We start from the raw sequence: 17,518 nt of genomic DNA on the forward strand, positions 1-17,518 counted from the left end.
GAATGAGGAGAAAGCTGCAGGAGATCGACATAAGCCAGCAGGTGGATGAACTCAGGGAGATGCTTAGGGAGAAACTGAGGAAACACAAAGGCAGAAGCAGGCCGGGACTGAAGAGGAGGTAACTAACCCCATGGTAGACATAGAATAGTTTAAATGGGTTACATAAATTAAGAGCTAGTTAGGGAATGAGCCAAAGCTTATGGCCTAGACATTTAATAATAAATAATTAGTCTCAGAGTTGTCAGTCCAGGAGCTGGGGCTGACAAGGAAAAATGAATTTTAAAAATGCTCTTACACAACTGTTTGTGCCTCCAATCCCAGGCAATCCTACACCCTCTTCTGGCCACTCCCTGCACATGGTATACAGACATACATGCACATACATAAAGACACACAAACACCCATACATATAAAATAAAATTTTAAAAAAATGAAAATGTTCCTAAGGATCAAGAGGTTGATTGGTGGATAAAGTGCACGTTGTACAATCACGAAGAACTGAGTCTGGTTCCCCAGCACCCACATAAAATCGTCAGGCGTGGGGTCGTGTGAACATCCACAGCAGCACTGGGGAAACAGAGAGAGGCAAGTGCTGGAGGCTTCCTGGCCAGACAGCTAAGTGAACAACATGATCCAATTTCAGTTAAAGGCCCATCTCAAAGACTAGATGGAGCACACTCTAGGAAGCACCTGATGTTGGTGTCTGGAGTCCACATGTGCATACAACACATGGACAAGCACATCCAAAAATGTATACCCACCTAGAGTAAACATATCCAAAAATAAAGCAATAGTCTTCAAACAGTGTGAGAAGAAATCTGGACTGGGAACCAAAAGACTGAGCCAGCATTCTGATCGTGCTTGTAAGAGACACACCGGCTTACCTGGGCGAGTATCCAACCAAGACACCAGTTTCCTCATTCGTAAAATGAGGAGCCTGGTCTATCCTTAGCTTAGAAAAGGTTAAAGAATTGTCATCTTAGCAGGCCTGGTGGTACTCACCTGTAATCCCAACACATAGGAGGGTACGGAATCCCAGGTTTGAGCCAGACTGGGATGTAAACTGAGAAAGAGGAGAAAGAACCCTTTAAGATATGTAAGTTTATAATAATATAACAATAACAAAAAGTGGAATTTTTAAAAAATGAATTCAAATGTAACTGTCCCAGCAGATCACAAACACAAGCACAAGCTCATGATTACATCACTCATAGCACTAAGGAGTGCACTCGGCTTGGGTGTCTGACTACACAGGCATACTGGGCCCTCTAATGGCCACAGAGAGTAAAGCCTAAACTTTGGAGGAGTTGTCAGTTCCACAGATTTTTGTAATGCTGTGGGGGAAGACAGAAAGGTGGATGTTTTCCCCAAGTAAGAGGTGTAAGTGACTTATGTTGGGTACAAGTTCAACACCCTCTTAAGGAGCTGGAACCAAATAAACGAAACCTTCTACCCCTTCCGATGGAGACACAGAAAAGGCAAGTCTGCAGAGTGGGAAAGATGGCTTCAACCTATAAGCCTAGGCAGTAGTTAGGAACCCAACACATAACAAAAGGTTTTAAAATAAGCATTATTTTTAAGTTAGTATGCATAGTAGTGGGCTTTGTGGTGTTTGCAGATATTTTATTCTTCTTGACCGTCCCCCCTGTCCCATCTCCTGCTGGTACCTTTCTATTTCCCTATCATCCTCCTTCTGCTTGCATGCCACATGTATCCCATTCGTTACCCTCCTTCTCTTTCCACTTTTCCCAACCCTCTAAGACTCCTCCTCCCATTGGTTCCCTTTCTAGTTTCAGCACACACACACACACACACACACACACACACACACACACACTAAATCGAGAATCTGCCTGTGAGACATAACAAGCATCCTTGAATCGATAAAAGGAAAAGTGAACAAATGCATATAAAAACTAGCATACATACAAACAAATTGCAAATGTTGAAATCAAGATCATGAGGGAAAGTGAGAGAATGTGGTTCCTGCCTTAGCCCATGCTCTACACTTCTGTCTTCTGACTTCTTGTCTACTGAGGCAGAAGCGTCCTCCACCCACTCAAAATTTTTTATGGAGCCAAATTACTTATACACTGGGACTGTGGCTTGACCAATTAAAATAGTGCTTTAAAAAATGACATCACTCATCCATGAAGAAATGAGAACTGGCATATCACCACTGTGTGACTTATCATTCATTAGACTGGAAGAGGTCATCAGACATCGACTTTAGTCTATTTCACCCAGCTTTTGTTCACTACCTATATCCTTTTTATATTTTGCTGTTTGTTGCTGCCATTGTGTTTCTTCATTACTCCCCCACTTAAAAATGGCAACTGCTAGTGGCTAGAGAGATGTTCTACTGTTAAGAGCAATTCCTGTTCTTTTTTTTTTTCCTTTTTTTTATTTTATTAACTTAAGTATTTCTTATATACATTTCGAGTGTTAGTCCCTTTCCCGGTTTCCGGGCAAACATCCCCCTCCCCCCTCCTCTTCCTTATGGGTGTTCCCCTCCCAACCCTCCCCCCATTGCCGCCCTCCCCCCCACAGTCTAGTTCACTGGGGGTTCAGTCTTAGCAGGACCCAGGGCTTCCCCTTCCACCGGTGCTCTTACTAGGATATTCATTGCTACCTATGAGGTCAGAGTCCAGGGTCAGTCCATGTATAGTCTTTAGGTAGTGGCTTAGTCCCTGGAAGCTGGACCTGGAAGCATTTGCCTCTGTATTTGCTGTATTCTGGCTGTGTCTCTCAGGAGCGATCTACATCCGGCTCCTGTCGGCCTGCACTTCTTTGCTTCATCCATCTTGTCTAATTGGGTGGCTGTATATGTATGGGCCACATGTGGGGCAGGCTCTGAATGGGTGTTCCTTCTGTGTCTGTTTTAATCTTTGCCTCTCTCTTCCCTGCCAAGGGTATTCTTGTTCCCCTTTTAAAGAAGGAGTGAAGCATTCACATTTTGCAATTCCTGTTCTTTCAGAGGACTATCTGTTCAGAAGCCTACAGTTTACAAGCACCTGGACAGAACTATGGCTCCCTCTTCTGGCCTCTGTGGACACCTGCACATAGATGCAAATGTCTGAAAATTGTCCCCTATAGGCTTGCAATCCCATAAGAACAACAATGCCAACCAACCAGAGCTCCCAGGGACTAAACCACTACCTAAAGACTACACATGGACAGACCCATGGCTTCAGCTGCACATGTAGCAGAGGATGGCCTGGTTGGGTACCAATGGAAGGAGAAGCCCTTGGTCCTGCTAAGGACCCAGTGCAGGGGAATGTCAAGGGGAGTGGGAAGGGGGGTGGTTGGGGAAAGGAAACACTCTCATAGAAGAAGGGGGGGGGGGGGATGGGATGGGGGCTTATGGCCGGGAAACCTGGAAAGGGTATAACATTTGAAATGTAAGAGAGAGAGAGAGAAAGAGAGAGAGAGAGAGCGCAACCCCACAGAAAGACCAACAGTGTCGACTAACCCGGACCTGAGAGCTCCCGGAGACTGAGCCACCAACCAAAGAGCATACACGAACTGGTCCCAGGCTCCCAGTACTTAGGTAGCAGAGGGCTGCCATGTCTGGCCTCAGAGAGAGAGAGGATGCAACAAATTCTGCAGAAAGTTGATACACCAAGGGGAGCTCTCAGAAACTGAACTACCAACCAAAAAACACCCACACAGCCTGAAATGTTTTTAAACTGAAAGAAAAAAAAAGGACCAGAGGATATCCAGCTTCTCCTTCCTTAATTGACATTTTGCTACTTTTTAATCTTAGGGGGCTTGGGGGGGGGGCTATTTGTTTGTTTGCTGTTCATTTAGTTGGTTTGGCTTTGGGTTTTTCCATTTGTTTGTTCAAGATAGGTTCTCAGTATGTAGCTCTGGCTGTCCTACAACTTTGTAGACCAGGGTGGCCTCAAACTTACAGAGATCCGAGTGTCTCTGCCTCCCAAATCATGGGATTAAAGATGTGTTCGACAAAGTCAAAAAAAGAAAAAAGAAAAAAAAACCTGTCTCTTATAGTTACAGAGAACATAATTTTAAAACCTAAATGCCCAACACATAATACAACACTGAATTAAATTTAGGGGGAAACCTGCTCCTTGGCTCAGTGCTATTTTAAGTAGAGAAATAATAGTGAAAATAAGACAGGAAGGAGGGGGTTCTCTATTTCTTCATTTTTAGACTCCTCCAATCAAAATGCCTGCTTCTGATCAAGCACCTTTGTTGACATTCCTGGGATGGGTGGCACTTGTCGTGAAATGAATTACATCTCTGTTAAAAAGGGGAGTTGGAAAAGTACAACAATGTCAAGCAACCAGAGCTTCCAGGGACTAAGCCACTACCTAAAGACTATACATGGACTGACCCTGGACTCTGACCCCATAGGTAGCAATGAATATCCTAGTAAGAGCACCAGTGGAAGGGGAAGCCCTGGGTCCTGCTAAGACTGAACCCCCAGTGAACTAGACTATGGGGGGAGGGCGGCAATGGGGGGAGGGTTGGGAGGGGAACACCCATAAGGAAGGGGAGGGGGGAGGGGGATGTTTGCCCGGAAACCTGGAAAGGGAATAACACTTGAAATGTATATAAGAAATACTCAAGTTAATAAAAAAAAAGGGGGGGGGAGTTGGAGTCCTGACCCCTCTCTGGTCCTTCAAAATGTGGTCTTTTGCCAGGGCTGAAAATGGAATGCGGTCTTTACAAAGGTAAACAAGTTAAAAGGGTGGATTTGTAAAGTCTACTAATACTTGGGAAGCAGATGTGTTGCACAGGTGTATAGGTTTGTAAGCAATTTCCCCAGTATAGCTTATCTACAAGCATTGTAGATTGTACTTACTGTTGTGAAGGTAATTCTTAAGGGCAGACAGATTTAACATGAGTTAAACACAGCAGACATCGGTCTCGTTTGCTAATCCCCTCTGTCTCCTAAATGCTTGGATACAAATCCTCTTGTTCTAATGATTACAAAGCTCCAGCCTCAGGAAAAATAATATGCCCACTATTACCAAAAGTATAATATACATTATTTCATTTCCCTTTGTTATTAAATTATGGTGTAATCCATTCACTACAGCAGCCAATCCCCTTAACTACCCAGCTGTCTCTCCAGCTCCTTCTCTGGGAATTCTTTTTTTTTTAAGATTTATTCGTTTATTATATATAAGTACACTGTAGCTGTCTTCAGACACACCAGGAGAGGGCATCGGATCTCTTTACAGATGGTTGTGAGCCACCATGTGGTTGCTGGGAATTGAACTCAGGACCTCTGGAAGAGTAGTCCGGTGCTCTTAACCGCTGAGCCATCTCTCCAGCCCTCTCTGGGAATTCTTGAAGGGAAAAATTTGAAGACAGAACACTGCCCCACTTCTGTGAAGACAAGGCTAAATCTTGAAACCAAACTGATCATTTATAGAAACATATTAATCCTGTTAAACTGTGCCAGCTTGAGATGACCACTGTGCCAAATCGGAACTGAAGCAATGATCAACCAGACACCTAATCCTGGACTGCTTAATTATGCATACTTTTCAGCCCACTCCCCATTCAATGCCCCAATTCGTCCTCTATTTAAACTTAAAGATGCCAGGTGTGGTACGTGTCTTTAATCCCACACTGAGGAGGCTGAGGCAGGCAGATCTCTGTGAGTTTGAAGCCAGCCTGATCTACATAGTGAATTCCAGGACAGACAGAACTACATAGAGATTCTGTCTCATAGATAGATAGATAGATAGATAGATAGATAGATAGATAGATAGATAGATAGATAGATAGATAGATAGATAGATAGATAGATAGATGATTGATAGATAGATAGATAGATGGATGGACGGACAGATGCAGGCTTAAAGCTCATTTCAGGGCAATGAAGACAATCTTGGATGGTCATTGGAGCCTGTCATCTGTTACTCCAAGTGAAGCCACCTTAAATGAATAGCTTTCGCCCTTATTTTCTTTTAATTAGCATATTGAGGACAGGCGATCGAACCCAGCCGGTTGGTCCAGCTACAGCTCTTATGATAGATTTGTCAAGACCAAATTCAGCAAACGCACAGTAAGTAAGCCAATGATAAATCAATGGTATCTTTCTATGTCCCTAGAGAAGGGACAAAAATGTAGGGAAAGTTAAGGCAACAACTTGCCTACCACCAAACCTCAGGCTTTCACAGCTTTCTACATTAAGAAGTAAACCCAGAGCGATCATTAAGCAGGAAAACAAAAAACAAAAAAACAAAAAAACAGCCAACCCTCAAGGAAACTTGAAACACATTGGGCGTGGCTTGGCCTGCGTGACTTTTAACCTGCAGATACCTGCTCCGGAACCAGGTGCTGGGCTCAAATTTCCTCCACTTCCGTCAGGACTCTGTAAAAGATGGAACAGAATACGCCACTTCCGGTCTTGTGTCCGCAGGCGACCGAGCGCTGAACTGAGGAAAGGTACTGTTGTCGCCGAGAGAATCCCGACCCGGCTGCACGCGCGTGGCCATGTGGAGGCTACTGACGCGCGCGCCCGCGCCGCTCTGGCGGATGCACTTTTCAGGTCAGAAAATCCGTTTGATCTTTTAAAAAGGCATCTCCCTGTTCTTCCTCCCCACATTCCAAAGTATATGCTTACTCCAATAGGACCTGCGCTTTCCTTCCTCCGCCTCCACTATGCGGATGCATGGGTCCTGGTCTTGTGCGGGAGACGGTGCTCCGTGATCCTAGTTGTTGCCTTGGGAACACATTTAGTGGAACTCGTACCCCCATACTTCTAGACACCTCTGCCAGGAGTGATCCGGAGTATAACAACAATGGTTTGATTTGTCTTTGTAGATACTTGGGCAGCCCTTCCCACCAGTGCTGGTCTGAAGACGCTCCTCCCAGTTCCAACTTTTGAAAGTAAGTACTTATCATTTCCACTTTTTTTCCCTCTGATAAAAGACATCGTAGGTGTGCTTGTGCTTCCTCCCTCCTGAGTGATTCAACAGATATATGTAAGGAAGGAGAACTGTGCTGCCAAGCAGTGTTCTGATAAGCATTAGAGGCAACGAAGTCCCTCGCTGTTGCAAAGCAAGTAACTATTGGGCTAGTTCCCAGGCGTCCTACCACTGATCTGTGTGGCCCATGATCTACCCAGTCCACACTAACTGGGCATTTATTAGATTTTTTATCTTCGCTCAATAATAGTTCATATATGCAGACAGTTAGCAATAGTAACCAGGTGCACTGCAGTCCTGTAAATCTAACTTTACTCTTTAATACACTAAAAACTCCCAAAATGCAAATGACCTGGACATCTGAGGGTCTTGTGGGCTGGAGCGATGGCTCAGCAGTTAATAACATGTGTTGCTCTTGCAGAGAACCCAGGTTCAGTTCTCAGAACCCACAGAATGGTTCATAACCGTCTGTGATCCCAGCCTCAGAGATTCCTACATCCTCTTCTGCGCATCAATACATGTAGGCAAAACACTCATAAAATTCTTAATAAAGTGCTGTGTGCGCTTAGAAATGCATACTGACTTCTAAAAGAAAGTGTTACCGGGTTTCACAGTAGCTGCTCATGGAAGCCCGGGGTGGGGGGTGGGGTTATAACCTGGAACACCAACTTTTAATGACACTGATAATCTGATGACTTCTTGAGGCTTCCTGTTTTGTTTATTTCTATCATGGAGCCGTTCTTTTTCATATTTTTTTTAAATCAATCACAATTGTTTTTCTCAAGTTCGCATATGGAGAGTAAAGATGTTAATAGACCAGAGAAATCCTAGTTTGTAAGTTTCCCAACAGAATTGAAGGACAATTTTTTTCTACAGTATAGTGTTCTGTGCCCCCACTAGAATACAGAGGAACAGTGGCCCCTTTTCTTCTTTTTTAAAAATAACATGCTTCTGGCTTTTATGTTTTAACTGGGTTAATTGTGAGATGTCTCTAGTCTCTACACCTTAAGTTCCTCTTCTTTTTTCTTTTTTTTTTTAGATTTATTTTATTTATATGAGAACACTGTAGCTATCTCCAGATAATCCAAAAGAGGGCATCAGATCCCATTACAGATGGTTGTGAGCCACTATGTGGTTTATGGGAATTGAACTCAGGACCTCTGATAAAGCAGTCAGTGCTTTTAACCACTGAGCCATCTCTCCAGCCCAAGTTCCTCTTCTTTAAAGTGGAGATTAGAATACCACCTGCCCAATTATGATTCTTGGCCTAGGTGAAAATTATGTATGTTCTTGTTTTCAATTTTTTTTATTTTTAATTACTTTTTTCCTCTTATTTTGTATGCATGTACCTGTGTGGGTGCATATGTACCATGGCATATATGTGGAGGCCAAAGGACTACTTATGAGAGTCAGTTCTCTCCTTCCACCATATGGGCCCTAATGATCCAAGTCAGATGGGCAAGCAGTGCTTTGTACCGGTTGAAACATCTCATGGGCCCCTTGTTTTCAATTTGTAACACTTCACTTTGTATTTCCCCCGTTTGTCTGTTTAGTGTTGAAGCCCTAAAACATATAAAAGTTGCCCGGCATTGTAACACAACACTCATTCTAGCACTTCTTACAGGTTGGAGGTTACACAGTGATCACGTGACACCCATTAAGACTCTCTCAAACCTCTGTATACATGTTATGGTTGTATAGCTAAGTCCTCTTGTGAAACTCCTAACAGTGGACTGTCTCTGACTCTTCTGACAGCTTTTGGGACCCTTTTCTTCATTCTGGGTTGCCTCATCCTGCCTTAATTCGACAGGAGGTATAACTTGATTTTCCACATTTGGTTGATATTCACGGGAGGCCTGCCCTTTTCTGAATAGAAACAGGAATGAGCAGATTGAGACGGAGGTAGAGAGGAAACTACAGTTGGGATGTTTTTTAAAAAAAGTCTCAAAATACCAAAGCTGCTTAACGGTGAGTAAAGTAATAATGTAGAACAGCCCCTACAGTGCTGAACATACAAAGGGGGTAATAGTGAATTTGCCTTAGAAACATTTGTGTAAGCATTGTTATGGCTGAAAGATTCCAGTATCACTAGAAACATCCACAGGCAAGTAACGACCACTGGGATTATTATTCATTAGCCTAAGGCTTCCACTTGCTTGACGTCAATCTCCGTAAGAGGAAGGAGGTCTTCTGAATAGCACACTTTTATTTATTCACGGTTGTCTTTGCTCCTGCTAGATGTCTCCATCCCTGAAAGATCCAAACTTAAATTTGTTGAAAGAGTCCCACTTGTGCCAAAAGTAAGGAGAGAACCTAAAAATCTGAAGGACATACGAGGGCCTTCAGCTGAAGCCACTGACTTCACAGAAGGCAATTTTGCAATTTTGGTAAGTGATAAAAGAGATTAACGAAGTTTTCTTCTCTTTAGTCTCTTCTTCCATATTTAAAGTGCCACACCTACATGCCATAGTCCAACTGCTCTTTACACAGATGTAGATCGAAGCTACTGGGTTCCCGAGTAAACATGAGTTCTATGTCTTTCTTCAGTGTAGGGTTGAAAACAGGAGTCCCATTCTAGATGCTTGAGAGTTTGCTCTAAATTCTGTGTCTAAGCCCTGTGATAATGTACCCAACAAGCAGGTTGCCTATACTACAGGTATACACTGAGCAGGTAATGACAGAGGTTCAGATCCAGGTGAAATTGTGTTAACAGAAATCTAACAGGGTAATGTTAGATTTTTATCTTGCTTTTCCAAAATCATTTTATCTTGCTATTCCAGAAACATTATAAGTTGTTTACAGCAGGATGTCTACTTATTATTTCAGAATGATTGAAACTATAGAGGTGGTAAGGAAGATGACTATAAAATCAGAGAGCAAAGGTGCTACCCCCTTTCCCCAATTATAACAGGATCCTTTTCAAGCCTCTGGTAAAATGAAGTATTAGAACAGCTGCTTCAGTACTTGTTTCTATAAAGTGGTTTCTGTGGAGATTAATGTCAGTGTCACACACGTGGATATGTTCTGGCACTTCTGGCAGCCAGAGTGATGTTTGCAAAGTCCTCTTCTCCGGCCTGCACTGTACCCTAGAGTGCAGCTGCTGACCTCCCAGAACCTTATGTCCACTCTGCATTCCTCCTCCACCCCAGCTACACTGGTTCTCCTTAAACCCACCCAGCCCTTTGCTGTGGCAGGGCATTTACATCAATGTTTCTCTCCACCTGGGACTCTCCTCTTCTCTTCTGACTGGTTCCTAGGCTTCTCTCCTCAGCTTTCAGTGTCGTATCTGTAAAAGTCCTCCCTGGGCTCTCCCCACCGTTGCTGTCTTTTATTACTGTAGCCTAGGTGTTTCCTCCATATTACTAATTAGAACTTAGATGTTTATTTTTCATATGTACCATTAAAGCCAGTTACTACAAAAGAGAAGGCATGATAATAGACTCCATAATTTATAAATCCCCATGTTCTAATTTTTCTATTCATTTTTAGGCACTTGGAGGTGGTTATCTTCACTGGGGCCATTTTGAAATGATGCGCTTGACAATCAATCGATTTATGGATCCCAAGAACATGTTTGCCATATGGCGAGTGCCAGCCCCTTTCAAGCCCATCACTCGAAAAGGTGTTGGGCAGCGCATGGGGGGAGGTAAAGGTGCCATTGATCACTATGTGACACCTGTGAAGACTGGATGCCTCATAGTAGAGATGGGTGGACGCTGTGAATTTGAAGAGGTAAAGCGTGTCCTGAACCAGGTTGCCCACAAGTTGCCCTTTCCAGCAAAGGCCGTGAGCCGTAAGACTCTAGAAAAGATGCACCAAAATCAAAAAGAAAGAGAACTTAATAACCAGAATCCCTGGACCTTTGAGCGCATAGCCACTGCGAACATGTTTGGCATACGGAAATTCCTGAGCCCATATGACCTGACTCAGAAAGGGCGATATTGGGGCAAATTCTACATGCCCAAGCGCGTGTAGTGAAAACACAGGAACATGGCTCAGACTCATTGAGAATCTGCACCCTTACTGTCCTTAGGGTCTTTGGTGGTTCTTGGATCTTAACTAAGCACATGAGTAAGTGACTTCTGAAACACTGTGTCACCCGATTGGCTCTAATTAAAGTTCGAGTGTAATCTCAGGGTACAACTTCTCTTTGGTCAGTGTCAGTTGCTTAAAGGATTAAGGACAGTTCGACATAGCCAGCTGTCCCAGCACTCAGGAGGCAGAGACGGGTGGGTCTCGTTTGAGTTCAAGGCCACTCACATCTACAAGCAAGATCCTGTCTCCAAAAAAAAAAAGAAAGAAAAGAAAAAGAAATACCTCCAGAGCTGAGCTGAAATTAGTCTTTGCGTGTCGCAGCTCTGGAAATATAAATGTATACACTACCTAGTCTATGATATTTTGCTCATTACAAATGCATTTTTTGGACAATGAAGATAAAAACGACAACACCTAGACTAGTAGGTTCAACAGATATTTTTAATGCCCGGCTGCCATCGTCTGTCAGCCTCAGAAGGGGAAACATGGAGTATGAGAAGCAATATACCATTTAGCAAAAGACTGATAGCGAACGTTGAACCCCTTTTGGAGCTTCCTAGATCTGAAACTATGTAAGGAGAGGCATTTGGCTCCTCTGTCCCTTTCGGAGCTAATGTATATGGAACACACACATTATTGCTGGATAAAAGAGGGTCCCATGTGATCCAAAACTTCATGGTGCCAGCTTCATTTGTCCATAACAAGACTGATCAGTTTTTCTGAGGGAACCAGCATTCCTTATTCAAACTCAGGGAAATAGGAATGGATAGAAGTATAAACCACTTGCTTTTGAAGGTGAGTAGAAAACTGCATACTGGTAAAACATTGCTTTTTAAAAAATAAGATCCAGCAAAGAACAGAAGCATTTCACTTACTTTCAAAAGTTAGACCCAGTTTTTCATTTATTTTTAATGAGTGTAAGATATAATAGTCTCTAAGTAAATTATTTTTTAAAGTGAAGCACGAGGACACCTAGAATTAGGAACGTGTTTGGACCAGTTTCTTACATGCCACTGACCTGCAGCTTCTGCTAACACAGACCTGGTAAGGACTGAAGCAGCAGCTTTATCCCCTGGCTTCCGTTACTCTGGATAACACAGTGTGCTGGTTTGGAAGCTGAGTTATAGTATAAACTTCTTTTGTTGGAAGGATGAATTTGCTGAATGAACCTCCATCCTGAGACCAACCATCATCTGACAAATGAGAGGCTACTGATGGGAATTTATACCACCAATAGAAACCCAACCTCTACTTAACCACCATCCCTCAAAACAAAACCTTTTGAAGTGTATGGAATGGTAATAGGGGTGTTGCCATATTTTTCCATACACCTCTGATTAATAATAAAGCATAATACTGATGATACTTTAAAGAGTTTAAAAGCCAAGCCCAAGGGCTCATCCATGAATGAAATCAAAGCTTGACTACAAGCCAGCAGATATCTGAAAGTGGCAGGCACTGTATGTGCTAAGCAGTAGGGACATGGTAGTGTTTGAGACAGGCATAGTATCTATCCTTAAACAATCTATAAAGTAAAAACTATTTTTGGACCCTAAAGAAGGAAGCAGACATCTGGTGGGTTAAGAGTGCGGCCTAGAAGAGCCGTTAAGAGTCAAAGGGAGTACCTATCTGAGAGACGGCCTCAGATTTCAGTTAACAGCTTGTGCAGTTGGGCCTGTTGTAATACCTGCCTCTTCAGCATCCTGGCCTCCAGGCTCCGAGTCTACACAGAGGTACCCTAAACAGGGACCCATTATGCTTCTCTAGCATGCAGGTCTGCCCTTTAAGGGCCATCTAAACCCACTGGATATTGCTGTGCTCCCTGTTCCTTCATCCCTGCCTTTCAATTCCATATTTTCATTAATTTGTTCACCCTTTCTGTAACATTTAATAAACAGTTGATTGGTGCCCTGTGTTGAAAGTTTCCTAATGAAAAGAGGCTTAGCGGAGGAAGACTCTGAAGGGAAGACATGATGGCACCACAGAGGTGGAAGACTGGAGATACCTGTTGAGATCCCATCTGTGAGAGCAGAAGGAAGTAACAGAAAATGGAAAGAAAAATCATATATTATGCAGCATGGTGTTCATGGCCAGGATATCACCTCTCCTCTGCAGGGGTGAGAAACTACTCTTAAAACTGCACAAGCTTGCCCTATCCTTAGAAGCAGGGGATTTTAAATCAAGTTCAATGCAAAAATAATTCTACTACCATTTCCAGATACAAGGGCTTAAGATTTTACAAGAGTTGGACATCCCTCACTGTTGGGACGTATAATACTGCCAGGATCAGTCATGGGACATGGACTGCTACCTTACTTACCCATCACCCTCACTGACTACCTACTCCCAGTTGTTCTTCACCTACTGCTCTCCAAAACATCCCTATTCCTTGGTTTTCTCTAACATTCAGCTATTCTAGTGCCCAGCCCTCACCTACCCCTTATTATGCAACCTGGTGACACACATCGAGAGCACCCAGAATACAAGTGTGTCAAGTAAGTGACAGCAGGCCAGGCCCTCCCCAGAAAGCTCACCTTTTCAGGCAAATATGCCCCCAATGGTAGAAGCCAAGATAATGGCAAGGATTATACAGCAGATCATGATCATGATCTTCTTCTGCTCGTCAGAAGGAGAGAGAAATACATGAGAAATGGCATCGCTGTGCAGAAACACATTCTGACAAAAAGGAGGCAGATGGGACCAGACATGGAGGAGGGACAGAAAGGACAGGGAATACAGGAGGAAAATGGATGGATCTGGCTTGTGCAGAAAACACTTCCAGGTTAGAGACGTAGAATCAGCTTCACAAGGATGTGTTGTATTTTCTCTGCCTTCTGGATAGCATTCCAACAGATGTACTTTCTTCTAGAGCCATTGAGGGACAATTGCTTCTGAGGCACCAAGTCACCACATGGTGGCACCAAATCACCAAAACAATTTTGCAGAGAGATGGCCCCAGAGCAGTTTTGCAATCAATATAAAGTCATTTATTTTTAAATTAGCAATAAAATAGTCAAGTTTACATTTAAAAATTTACAAACAACAAAAGCCCTTCACATGTAGCATTTCAAACTTTTAGCCCCTGACCTGAAGGAGGAAAGAAAAGGCCTTTACTAAGGGTTGTTTTCCTCTCCTAGCTCGAGCCAGTCCTGCCAGACATCACAGCCATAGGGAGGAGGGCATCCCTACGGCTCCATCTTGAGTGCCGGTTGACTGAAGAGGCGCCTTTACAAAGGAAGCTCATAGGCAGTGCCCAGACTAGAGTACTCATCCCACAAAACACGTTAAATTAGGAGTTTAAATACCCCAAATCAGGGATACTGGCAGGGATCACCAAAGGTCTAAGGCTTACCACTGCAATCACTAGCAAAGATTTCCAGGTTATTGCCTCCATGATAGGAAATACAGGGGACAAAAGAAAGCAGAAGAGCTGTTCTACAGACTCCCGAGTCTCCTGCCAGAGAAGAGAGAAAGATCACACGGACAGTGTAAATAATATCAGACAGTTGGGAGATGTTCTCTGGCCAAAGCTCTTGTAAGCAGCAGATAGAGGTAAATAATATTACACACTCACTGTCTGCTGTGCAGAAAACTTCAATGGGAATCACTTTAGTCCTTACTGCAAAGATCTCATTTGATTCCCATGGCAGCAGCCATCCAGAAAACAAGCTTGATGGCAAGGGGAAAATCACATTTCTACAATGATTCACGGAGGTAAGCACATATTCCTTACCTGATTCTAGCTAAGCTCTGTTTACCTTTGTCTCTTTCTTTCTTTTTGAGATCATAGTATCTTCTAGTTTTCCTACTTCCTGAGAGGCAGACAGTTACATAAATACCTCTCACATACACAATTACAAAAGTACACCTGAAACACACAAATGACTGACATTTCCAGAGCCTGAGACAGTAGCACCTTGTCCCTGGACCAGTTGTAAATCCCTAGTTCTGTTTGGCCTCAAGGTAATGTCTTCACAAAGAGCAATTCTCTAACAGTGACTAGCCAGTTTCCAAGACTCAGACATGGAACTATGTTCTATGTCCTCAGTCTTTGCCAATGGTAGCTTCAGAGGACTTGTCACCCTGGTCTCTCTGAGTAAACAAGAGTGAATATAGAGAAAAATCAATGTGCCCCACAAGGTGAAGTTAGAGCTTAATCAAAAGGTGAATTTCAAAAAAAGCCAACTTGTAAGACCAAAATGGCATCCATTAGTCTTTCATGTTTTCAGGACATCAGACTACAAACTAAAGATTGGCATCCTGCCAGCTAGGGACTCTGATCCAAGCCACACTACTGCTAAACTTAGAAGAAGCCCTCTACTTTGTTAGTTACTCCCCTACAAAGTATATTCCAAGAGAATACTCCATGAGGTAGAAATACAGCGCCCCGGCTGGTCTCTCTGGGATTTTCCAAGTCACAAGGCATAACTGACACACCAACACACTGGGTTGCTTCACACGGTCCGGAGGAGGGTACTTCAGCTGCTAAGATGGGAGGTGTTTTGAGAACTCAGGGCTGCACCAGGTAGATTAGATCCCTCCAGGGGTAGATTGTTTGCTGAGCCAGGTCCAAGAATGGTTACAAGGAAATAAAGGAACAGGTACCCCTCATTCTCAGGAAGGCCATTTAATCTTTGTTCCCATCTGGAGACAAGAGTGGTCAGGCCAAGCTAAGAAAGGTAGGGAGAGGGGAAGCTGATCAGTATACAGAACAATGTTAAAGAACAAGGGCAATTAGCCACAACCCCAAATGTGGAGATCAAAGATCAGAAATGCCTACTAAAAAGAGCATGCAGAAGTCAACACTAAATTGAAATAGCCCAGAGACAAGCCTAAGGCTGGACATGTGAAATACAAGAACTATTGTGAAAGAACTAAGAAAACCTCTATGTCAGTGGTTCTCAGCCTTCCTAATGCTTTGACTTTTCATTGAGATAGTCAAGACTGAGCACAAAACTGAAACGTTATAAACAGAAGTCATCAAGGACTAGAATGATGGCAGGAGAAAGAGAAGGAGATCAAAAGAACCCGAGAGCTTGATTGCCTCAGCACTATACCTCTCAAAGTTGAACACTTAAGATTTAATAATCTGACTTCCAGATCCCCAAGCCACATGGTCAGGGAAAAAATGCACACTGTGACACACCTAGGTGGGGCTGAAGTAAAATGAAGAATGAGCCTCAGTGTGAACATGCAAGTCTGCATCAACCCTCAAAGAAGTCCATGCCTGTTACTTCAGTAATCTGGTTTCTGAATTATAGCAAGAGAATAGGAAAATATGAATTTCATCACACTCAATGATAGCAAAATAATATAAACTCCAACACTGAGGAAATGCTAAATGTCCTTATGTTGAGAAATAGCTTTCAATAAGATTTTAGTAATAAAGAATGATCCTTATGATTTTCTAACTAGATAAAAGCACTATATAATTAATATAGTCTGAACTATGCAAAACTAAGTGTGTGAGCCTGTCACATGTTAAGAAGAATAATACTACAGGGTAACTTTCACTTGTCTGTATCTTAAACACTTTTAAAAATAGCATTACTCTATTTTATCCAGAAAAAAACAAAGTTCTTAAGGCCCAAGGACTATTAGATCATCTTTATCAAGTTCACCGTTTTAAGCCTAATTTACTGGCCAGCTGTATCTTAATAAATTTTGGTTGACAGCCTAGAGTTCACTGGACTTTGTATACAAGGATAAACACTACTTACTTTACAAAAAGAAATTAAGATGTAGTAAAGCACTCTCCTAGGTCCACTATTAGCTGTGTGAATTTGACCCTTCTTTAAGATTTAAGTTTTTCTTTTTTTAAGTGTTTCTCTCTGCCATGACTCAGCACTTTAAAATGTTATCAAGTACCTCATTCAAGAGCTAACATTCAGCCACAAACAACTCTTAAAGCCTGAGACTGCAGTATAAAGCTTCAGTTCTACTGAAAAAGGACAAGGAATGCTCAGCCCAACATCCATGAAAGCCACTAAGAAGTTAGAAGATGGATCCCAGATTGCATCCAACATCTACCCATGCCTCCTGGGTACAGATAGTCAGAATGAGGTACTAAATGTTCTAAGTGACAAGAAAGTAGAAACAAGCAATCAGGCTACAAAAAAAATGGAAGACCTGACCCACATCCTGCAGCCAGAACCCAAGAATGGGATTTTAAGGAATTTAAAGAATTAAGGCAACCAACAGTTTAAAAGCCTATTATGACAGTCATTAGGAAAGAGTAGAATGAAATCCCAGATGAATTCCTCAGGAGAAGCCAATCCAGAACCATTCATCTACTTACATTTCAGTGCAGCAGCCCCTTAGGCCACTCTTATTTCAGCCCAACGGACAATCCAATAATCAACGCTAAAATGCCCAGCAACACAACTACTATCACAATGATAATTATCAATTTCTGGAGAAAGGAATAAGAAATAAAAAATCATTATTACAAAAAAAGTAGTAGCAACTCATCAAAAATTTAGCCTTTCTCATCTCTTTTACAATGAAAAAGTAATCTCAACCCACATAAGAAGTATATATCTCTCTATAAAAATGTATTCATGGGTATTTTATAT

General features: G+C 42.6%; 2 protein-coding genes across 10 annotated transcripts in view; one reads left to right on the top strand and one right to left on the bottom strand.

Annotated features, from left to right (window-relative positions):
- Positions 1 to 17,518, bottom strand: part of Stx3 (syntaxin 3) — a 62,443-nt gene that overhangs the window by 3,848 nt on the left and 41,077 nt on the right. For 3 of the 9 annotated variants that reach the window (XR_015643237.1, XM_087593763.1, XM_087593767.1), the window contains 2 exons: positions 13,478 to 13,559; positions 11,367 to 12,963 (listed from right to left, as the gene is read on the bottom strand). Coding sequence is in view for 8 of the 9 variants with exons in the window: in XM_087593763.1 (XP_087449889.1) it covers positions 13,482 to 13,559 (78 nt within the window). In the remaining variant the exon portion in view is untranslated. 9 annotated transcript variants of the gene reach the window in all.
- On the top strand, positions 6,391 to 11,203 carry Mrpl16 (mitochondrial ribosomal protein L16). Its single transcript, NM_001009647.1, is given in 4 exon segments — positions 6,391 to 6,529; positions 6,805 to 6,870; positions 9,147 to 9,295; positions 10,398 to 11,203. Coding segments are annotated over 4 exon segments (756 nt in total). The 5' UTR covers positions 6,391 to 6,474; the 3' UTR covers positions 10,884 to 11,203.

Source organism: Rattus norvegicus, chromosome 1 (genome assembly GCF_021556685.1).
Source record: "Rattus norvegicus strain SHRSP/BbbUtx chromosome 1, alternate assembly SHRSP_T2T, whole genome shotgun sequence".
NCBI classification, from domain to species: domain Eukaryota; kingdom Metazoa; phylum Chordata; class Mammalia; order Rodentia; family Muridae; genus Rattus; species Rattus norvegicus.